This window comes from Syngnathus typhle, linkage group LG2 (assembly GCF_033458585.1).
Source record: "Syngnathus typhle isolate RoL2023-S1 ecotype Sweden linkage group LG2, RoL_Styp_1.0, whole genome shotgun sequence".
Classification (NCBI taxonomy): domain Eukaryota; kingdom Metazoa; phylum Chordata; class Actinopteri; order Syngnathiformes; family Syngnathidae; genus Syngnathus; species Syngnathus typhle.
The window spans coordinates 17,123,725-17,133,530 of record NC_083739.1 but is presented as its reverse complement, the minus strand read 5'-3'; the positions used below and the strand labels follow the sequence as shown (position 1 = coordinate 17,133,530).

The 9,806-nt window shown below is 42.3% G+C and overlaps 1 protein-coding gene across 1 annotated transcript; it reads left to right on the top strand.

The window, feature by feature from the left end:
- The first annotated feature begins 4,547 nt into the window (after positions 1-4,547).
- Positions 4,548-9,778, top strand: LOC133169174 (RING finger protein 223). Its single transcript, XM_061301133.1, has 2 exons — positions 4,548-4,821; positions 8,259-9,778. The coding sequence occupies exon 2, from the start codon at positions 8,333-8,335 to the stop codon at positions 9,038-9,040; it is 708 nt and encodes a 235-aa protein (XP_061157117.1). The 5' UTR covers positions 4,548-4,821; positions 8,259-8,332; the 3' UTR covers positions 9,041-9,778.
- Positions 9,779-9,806: the final 28 nt, after the last annotated feature.

The window sequence follows — 9,806 nt, the reverse complement described above, 5'->3', positions numbered from 1 at the left end:
TGAGAGCGCCACTGCCCCCTGCTGTAGTAAACGCGCAATTACACTTTATTCTAGTACTGCCAAAAAAAAAGCCTGTTCCCCAGGGTCACACGCGCCCCCCCAGGAATAGCACCGCGCCCCACTATTTGGGAAGCACTGGCCTAGGTGTCTGATTCACAATTTGGTTTTGTCTGATATCAGAGATTAAATAAAGAAAACCAACTGGCTGATTGATTTGTTTTAATTGAGAGGAAAAAAAAACAGCAAAAGCATTTCACTAGCTGACCAGGAGATGGCGACAGCGTGGCATCTGAAGACCATGGATTGTTTGTTCTGCTATAGCCTAGGTGACTGATTCACAATTTGGTTTTGTCTGATATCAGATATTAAATATAGAAAACCAACTGGCTGATTGATTTGTTTTAATTGAGAGGGAAAAAAAACAGCAAAAGCATTTCACTAGCTGACCAGGAGATGGCGACAGCGTGGCATCTGAAGACCATGGATTGTTTGTTCTGCTATAGCCTAGGTGACTGATTCACAATTTGGTTTTGTCTGATATAGATATTAAATAAAGAAAACCAACTGGCTAATTGATTTGTTTTAATTGAGAGAAAAAAAAACATCAGCAAAAGCATTTCACTAACTGACCAGGAGATGGCGACAGCGCGGCATCTGAAGACCATGGATCGTTCTGCTATGCCGGTTTAAAAAAAAAAAAAACACGTAATTAGCTAGGGGTCAAAGGTCAAAGTTTACGGTTCAAAGTTCACCCAGGGGTCAAAGGTCGGTTCAAAGTTCACGGGGTCATGTGCACATTTTCGATTTTTAACTAGAGTTGAAAGTTCAGGGTTCAAAGGTCACCCAGGGGTCACCACGGGGTCACCACGGGGTCACCGCGGGGTCACCGCGGGTTCAAAGTTCAGGGTTCACTTTTTTTTTTTTTTTTTTTTTTTTTTTAGGTTAACCTTTATTTAACCCAGTGCTTCTCAATTATTTTCTGTTACGCCCCCCCCTAGCAAGAAGAAAACTATTCGCGCCCCCCCTCCCCACCGTGACTATCCTAACTTGTCTTGTAAGTCGTAAAATGTTGCACTGTCGCAAACGTGACAGAAGTAACAATGAGAGCGCCAATGCCCCCTGCTGTAGTAAACGCGCAATTACACTTTATTCTAGTACTGCCAAAAAAAAGCCTGTTCCCCAGGGTCACACGCGCCCCCCCAGGAATAGCACCGCGCCCCCCAAGGGGGGCGCGCCCCACTATTTGAGAAGCACTGAGTTAAGCTTTGGCCATGATTTTTCCCTAATAAACTGGCTCGTTATTAGGTACACTTGAAAATGGCGGTGTACCTAATGGAGTGTCCAAGTGACGTCACAGATCAACCAGCCAATCAGAAAGTGGGGGTGAGGGCGGGTGTGGCACTTTTCACTTTCAGTTAAGCTTTGGCCATGATTTTTCCCTAATAAACTGGCTCGTTATTAGGTACACTTGAAAATGGCGGTGTACCTAATGGAGTGTCCAAGTGACGTCACAGATCAACCAGCCAATCAGAAAGTGGGGGTGAGGGCGGGTGTGGCACTTTTCACTTAAACCAGGGCTGAAGACCTCCAGTCCTCGAGGGGCCGCGTTCCAATATGTTTTCCAAGTTACCTTCGTTAAACACACCTGCGTGAAAAGTTTTAGCTCTTTTCACGTTCTGCAGGAGCTAAAAGTTTTCACGCAGGTGCACTTAACGAGGGCATCACACAGACACTCCATTAGGTACACCGCCATTTTCAAGTGTACCTAATAACAGGCCACTTTATTAGGGAAATATCATTGATCTGTGACGTCACTTGGATTAATTTCACTGAACTGGAATGCACATCACTAGTACAAAACAGTACAGATGACCATATGCTGACAGGTCGAAATAGCCGACTGGTTAGTACCATTGACTCCTGCTCGGAAAGAGCTTGGCTCGATCCCAGGTGTGAGATTGTATTATAGTGTGCTTTTATTGTGCAATTTACCCTTTATTTATTCATTCTTTTTTTTTTTTTTACCTAGCGTAGTGTTCCTATTGAAGTGTCCATGAGGTGTACCTACACATATTGTCATATAAAGCAGTGAACCAAATGTCTGATTTTTATGTTTTAATTGGCAAATATAAAAACAAGGAATAAAACACCAGACAAGTTTTAACATAAATGTTTATTAAAAATAATATTAAAAGTAAATTTCAAACCAGCAATCCAATGTGAAATTGCAGTAAATTGGATATAAATATTTAGGCGTATATATGCATACACGTTATTTAAAAACTACTATAAGTGTTCTAAAATCAAGATTACCCAAAGAGAAGCATAATCTCCCCGTTGTTGCATAACGGCGCATCCCTTCATGCAATAAAATTAGCCGTTAACTTGGAGAAAACGCGCATAAAAGAAATGGTGTTTCACTGAGTGGTTCTTCCTTTCCTTGGCAAATGGTAAATGTACATTCTGGTTTACATCGTTCACGCCAGGAGGGAGACGCAACACGTTCACTGACTAATCCAGTGCTTCTCAATTATTTTCTGTTACGCCCCCCCCCCTAGCAAGAAGAAAACTATTCGCGCCCCCCCTCCCCACTCTGACTATCCTAACTTGTCTTGTAAGTCGTAAAATGTTGCACTGTCGCAAACGTGACAGAAGTAACAATGAGAGCGCCACTGCCCCCTGCTGTAGTAAATTCGCAATTACACTTTATTCTAGTACTGCCCAAAAAAAAGCCTGTTCCCCAGGGTCACACGCGCCCCCCAAGGTATAGCACTGCGCCCCCCAAGGGGGGCGCGCCCCACTATTTGAGAAGCACTGGACTAATCCGTTGATGCACGGGGGGAAGGAAGGCAGTTCACTCGCTGACTCGTTCGCGGACGGGAAAGTCAGGATTCGTTCCCTCACTGATCCGTTTTTGCGATGAACTGAAAATACAAATCACTCACTGACTCGTTCACTCACATCCCTTCAGTTGGTGAACGGGAAATGCAATTCACGACTCGTTCGTGAACGGGAAATTACGTCATTTTCTTCTTCGTACCAGCTTCAATGCCCATAACTGACACCTACTGGTTGAAGTCATATGAACTGAAAAAATAACGAATCCCTTCACTCTGGTTCACTGAAAAAAAGTGTTCTTTTGAACGAATTGTTCCCCCCCCAAAAAAGGATCGGTGTGTGTGTTTGTGGGTGGGGGATTCGTTGAACGATTCGTTTGAACAAATCTTTTGAGTGAACTGATTCAAAAGATTCAGTTCACTTAAAAGAACTGGAATGCACATCACTAGTGGTAACCGGTGAGTCAAAGTTTATTTGGTAGAAAATGTGTCTTGTATTGTGAGTCATAAAGATAATTCGATGACCTAAAACCGATCTTCAGTAAACGGCACACTCCAGCCTTGATAGCTCGGAAACTTGTCCTCTATTTGGATATTTGTTTGGACCAAACAGTTTATAGTTTTGTATGAGTGATTATAATTACTATAAGTGTTTAGGCCACATTTGTCTGTTGACAGTTGGATGTGTGCGCAAAAACAAAAAAAGTCATACTGTGTTGATGATTTGTTTTGTCACGCTTATGAGGGTTAAAAGACACCTTTCTTTATTTCTTCAGACTCTGATTGGATCAGATAAAATCAGAGGATATTGAAAAATATTATAGAAATAATACAGAATACTAAAGAATACTTTTAATTTTAACGCTGCCATCTCTAAGACGTCAGTATGGTTGCTGCTTTCCAGTTCTTGCAGTTGCTGTGTGTTCCTTCCATTCATTTTCTAGCCTTTGTCCTCATTAGGATCCTCCTGGGCAAGTTGGAGCCAGCCAGAAAGATGCTACTAGATGACGTGGAGATTTTACAGTCCAGACTATCACGTGCATCCCATTAAAAAGAAAGCTTATCAGTATGGTCAGGATGAAACATGTCATTCATCCAAGCTTGTGGTGTTCCAGGAAGAGGAACTCAGGATATTTTTTCAACTTGTTCCTGAAAGCAGTTGTGATGCAGCAAAACTAAAACTGCTCTGCTGATATGACACAGCATTATTTGAGATCGGGTTAATAAATAACCCAGCCGTAGTATTAAACAAATATGCTATCGCCATTAGTGGTTACCATAAAGTAAGGTCAGGAATGTTTTTAGGTAAAGGCTTTTAGTAGTGAGTCACTGATGGTGTAGGACAGGGGTCTTCAATCCTGGTCCTCAGAGGAACTTATTGTAGGAACATTAATGGCGATTCGAACTCACACAAAGGTTGACTCAGTCTTGTTACCCATCCCCAGTTTTGTTTTCATACACCTACAGATGGATGTCTGGCATCTTGAAGTGGTGTAAATAACTTCTCCACTAGGTAGCACAACTACACTCCTCTGTTAAGAATGGAAGAGAATACAACAAATGTGTTTCAAATTTGATCAATTGATTTATTTAGTTATTTTATTGGGTTATGGAAAAAAAACCACGCAGTGTGAATAAACTTCCTTCTAAGTAGCACCCAGGGGTGGGGCATGTACGGTTGAATTGATTGTGGGAAACAATTGTTGATTCATGTTAAACCGTCCTCGCTTACTGCCTCAAGGACGGGACACACTTGGAAGCATTTGCATAAAGAGATAAAAGGGGGGAGTTGTCAGGGAGAACAAGGTGGTAACGACGAACAAACACACGCGGGAGGAAGGACGACACACCCGCACGCACGTTCGCACCTCCACAGGCCCGATCTGGGAACCAAACTCAGAAAGACTACACACTGGTGGCACAACAAATATTCTTCTTCAGTTTCCCTCAAGGAAAAGGACACCAGTGGACACTTTACTTCCAGGTAAAATATTTTTGATCACATCTTGATTGGAATTACCTCGTTCCGTTTTTTTCCTAACTTTAATTCTGATTTCTAAATTTATCACAAATGTTTAAATATGCAACTGCGTATGCTGAGAGTTACAATATAGGCCTAACCTCCAAAGTCGAATGCCTCAAAAGTGGTGCAATCTCCAGTTCAACTAAAGGTCTCAGTAAACATTTACCACATACATACTACATACAGTAAGTCAAACCCAAACCAACCTTGGCATTTGTCACATACAAGGGCAGCACATTTTGTGAGACCTCAGCTTAGTGAGCATCAAAAGGACAAACTCCGTGTTGTTGTTTTGAGATGCCACCACAGGGCACTAGTGAAAGCAGAGGAAAAGTGTGATTATAACCATAGAATAAGAACTAGAACATAATTATTTAAAAAGGGCACACATGCATGCGTTTGTAGTGTGGGAGGAAGCCAAAGTATACCTGGATACATCAAGCAAACATTTGAATCCCCGAATCACAAGTTCACTACAAGCATGCTATAGTACGTTGAGTGATCTAAAAAGTAATTGGGCTTAAGATCATCACAACATCTCACGATGTCATCGTCCACCATTTTGGATGCTACAGCGAATGTAAACAAAGGCTCGATGTCTTGCTGCTTATGGGCTGTGTGTTTGTCATATATCTTTGCAACACTTCCAGATTATGCAGCCGGCAAACAAACAATCATACATTTATAAACATGATGTACATTTGCACTGTTCCTGCAATTTTGTGCTTGCCTGCCAGTCATAAATTGTACACATTAATCATATGCACTCATTAAATAGGGGTCGCCACACATCTGCCACAATTTAAAGTGCCTCTAATTAACCCCAAATACTTATAAAAACATAGCATAAACATAATAATAAATTAGAGCAATGAAAGTAATGTTCGCAGTAATAAAAACAGTAGAGCCGACGACCTATTTCAACTTTTTAAGCAGAATGGTTGACTCACATTGCCGTACAAATAACGTTTTTATTTTCGCTCCCTAACATGTCTGTGTTTAAGCGGCCTAAAGTTGCACTTCCACGACCCATTTGTATTGATGTCACAATTTGAAAGATTTTTCTGCCCACTCAACCAGTATGCTCAGCTCCACTGACTGCTTTGTGTTGATTTAATGCACACTGTGCAAACCTAGCTCCCATTTTTTTTTTGTCTTCCTCCGGTAGTCCTTAAATTGAGGTTCTTTAAACAATCGGGCGGATCAGGTTTCAACAGCCCTGAAAACTGGCCGGTTGAGCGCCTTCACCTCACAACGGTAATCCTCACGTTTGGCAGTTGAACTGACAGTTGACTCAGATAACAAATGTAAAAAAAAAAAACCTGATTAAAAATGTGTGTCTGTAGGTCAGTGGCACAAGGAAAACAGACAACAGGATGTGCAGGTGATAAGACAAAACATTACTCAAAGGGATTAAACTCTTGAGAGTTAATATTTGACTGCTGTGTACCCTTCAGCAGTTTGGCCCAAGTAAAAACATAGTCTTTTTTTTTTTTTTTTTGTCTTCATTGCTATTCTTAAAGCAACCATCTCCCCCTTTAGAAAATGCGATGACACATTTGCGACCCGAATTGATTTGCATGCCCACAGCTTGGAGGGCTTTTGATAGTGAACAAGTAGGTCCGTTTTTTTGCATGTGTACAAAAGCTTTGCCAGCCACGCGGACTCCACTGGAACACATCAGTTAAAATACGACAAGCATTTGTGAACGTTCGCACCGGAGTGCAAAAGAAGCCTCGGCTGGCAGGCAACGATAACAGCCAGAAGATATTTTTTGATACCTGTGATTAATTCTACTCGGTTGCCTGACCAAAATAGAGCTATTCCAATTTCTACCCATTAGATCCAATAGAAGCATATGCAAACTGATTTACAAGATAACACAATCTTCAAAGGTGCCATTTATAAACGTTTGAACAAGTGATTGTGCGAGCCTCCATTACCGTGACCAGAAGATTGGATCTTTTCATCCAGCATTAGGAGGAACTCATACACAGCCCCCTCCAAAACTATTTGGGCTTCAAATCAAAGGATGAATATGACATAAAAGTGGAGAATTCCAACTTGTGTCATGTGCTGCCAGGGATACCTTATTGTTTATCCAAGTAAGCTGTGTTAATCGAATGGCATCAAAGGTCAGACTGCGTTGCTATCACAACTGCTTTCACTTCGCTAGCTTGGGACAACACAAGCCAGTGTTGTTTTTTATTTAGTGAGCACTGTACAGTGAGAGTACGGTTTGTAAAAAGACGCCCCAAATCTCATATCTTCTCTTTGTCAAATGCTGCTTGCAATTGTTTGAATTCTAACCAAACTTAATTAGGAAAGCACCAGCCCAAGTTGAAGTTGCAAAGCCAGCTATGACAATTATTTCACCAAATCTTTTTAAAGAGAGGTATTTTGTTCAGAAACACTCGTCAATTAAAAAAAAAACACTTGCACTAACTGCTTGCCCACCTGAACCTTCCATCCTTTTGTGAGAGTCTCAATGGGCTCACAGGTATTTCAGTGATGTTCCATTCATTTATGGGCTTTCTGTGTGTTCACAGTCGTCGTCATTATGATTTGTCTTTCTTAACTAGGTTAGATGTATTTTTCAATGCTACCCAGCGGCTCGCGCAAGAATCAGAAGCCGCCGGTTAAATGTTTGCCTGACACACTTTGATAACTCATCCTTCCCTTTTGCATTTGGTGAAGGAGGCCAACCGTCATGAGATATCTCGAAGGGAAGAAAAAAAGAAAGAGAGGGCAGAGCGGGAATTCCAAGGGTAGATGGAGCGATTGCGAGTGAGAACAAGCGCAGACTTTGTTGCGGGGACGAGTGTCCCGAAAGGAAGAAAGGCTTGCTGGAAGCAACAGAAACATGGCTGTAACTCCAGATGGAGTCTGCTGGGTGGAATACAAAAAAACATAAGGGAAGGGGGGAAAAAATAACACCCCCAGACTAGGGTTCACTAAACGGCATGGATTTGGAAAAAGTGACCTCAGCAAATATTTTATACACAACGGACAGACTAGCACATGTGGATGTGGGTGCGTTGGCCAATTTGTTTCCCTTTCACGTCCCCAACTTTAGCACGGGTGAACCAAACGGTAACCCTAAAGCCAAGTCCTACCCTACCATGATTTATGGCGACTCGTCGCACCCTATTTTCACCGATCCCCCGCGGGCAGCTAACTATGTCACACCCAGTTGCATAACAATGGCCTAAAAGGATTCATCCTGATAAGTCGAACCTCTAATTTTGTTGTCTCAAACCGAGATCCACTCCATTTTAATGACTCACAAACGGAAAGAACACAAGAACACGTTCAACTGGGCACGACCCAGAATGATGTGTAATCAAAAGAATGTGTACTACTCAACTAACAACTGCCACTTTCTTTGTTGCCTTCAGGGTCCCTGAGGCGACAAGAAGAGGAGGAGGAGGAGGAAGTGCAAATCGCAACAGTTTGGAGGGAATTCCTGAAGATGGAACAATCCGTGCAGATTTGGCACATGCAGGCGGAGCACCATGAGGCAGCCAGTGAGCCCCAAAAGAGGATGTCTGTGGCGAACCAGCTGGAGTGCCCTATCTGCTACAGCACCTACGACAACGTCTTCAAGACGCCAAAGTTGTTAGAGTGCACCCACACTTTCTGCCTGGAGTGTCTCTCCCGCCTCATGGCGATCTCGCCGGGTGAGCAAGAAGGCGCCGATCGGGGGACATTGCAGCTCTTTTGCCCTTTCTGCCGCCAAAACACAGATTTGCCTGAGGGGGGACCCCCGTCTCTGCCCAGCAACCATGAAATGCTGCACAATTTGCCGGGCCACCAGCAGCGGGAGGAGCCCGTGTGGCTGGACGGGGAAAAGTTGTGTTACAAAAGCAACAGGCCGGCATCCGATAGCCTCTCGGCCTTGTGCATCTGCATTGATATTGGTGCCGACAAGGGGGGCAGTGCCCCCGCTCAGACCCCGCCTCAGAATTTAGGCCGGCTGGACCGGCTGGCAGACTGGAAGCGGATGATGCTCTTTGTGATGCTCATGGTGTTGCTGATCATTGTGGTGCTGTGGCCACTACAGTGTGTTTTCAGCACCGGAAACATGCGATGTATGAACCGCCCCAACCTCACCGCCAGCACCGCGACGACGCGCCCCAGTTTTGAGGCACTCAGTGTGACTGCACGTCTGTCAAATTAGACACCAACATGGCTGATTGGACTTGATTGTGTACAGTTTGTGGATCACATCAGTGATCTACTGAAGGAAACACTTTGTAAATAATTTCACGTGTGATGTACACAGTACATTCAATTTACAGTCATGCAGCACATACCCACAGAAAGCGGCTGTTGAAAAGACTTTTTCTTTATAAAAAAAAAACAAAAAAAACATGTCTCCTTGTGAAAGAATGAAAATACTTTTTCTGCATATTGTTGCTCTTCAATGAAAGGCAAATTTTTCCAAAATTTTCAAAGAATTAGTTATGTACATATCCTTTATTAATCCCATGAAGGAAATTAATGTAGCAATAATTTTCAGTTGCTCTCTTGTAGAATTTAAAGAGCACAGCATGTACACATTTTATGCAAAGATATTTAATGAAAGGGACAATGTGAATATCTTTTGCCATCTAGTGGTGAACTAATAGAATGAAGTTTGCAATCCATGTGAGAGAATTAGAGATTGCCAATGTCACCATAAAAAATTACGAGACCTACAATATTAAAAGATGTACATTGATGTGGTTTTTTTTGCACATTATCGAAAGCGGGTGTTTTAGTGAATAAACACTGAAAGATCAAAGAAAAATCTACACACTGTCTCTTTAAGAAATTCAAAAAGCTATAAGACATGCTTTTCATTGTAAAGCAACAATTTGAAGATTTTGCATTGTTTCATATTTTGACTTTATTAAATAAGTCTGGTGCACATAAACTTGCTTTTTATTGCATTCTTTCTAAAA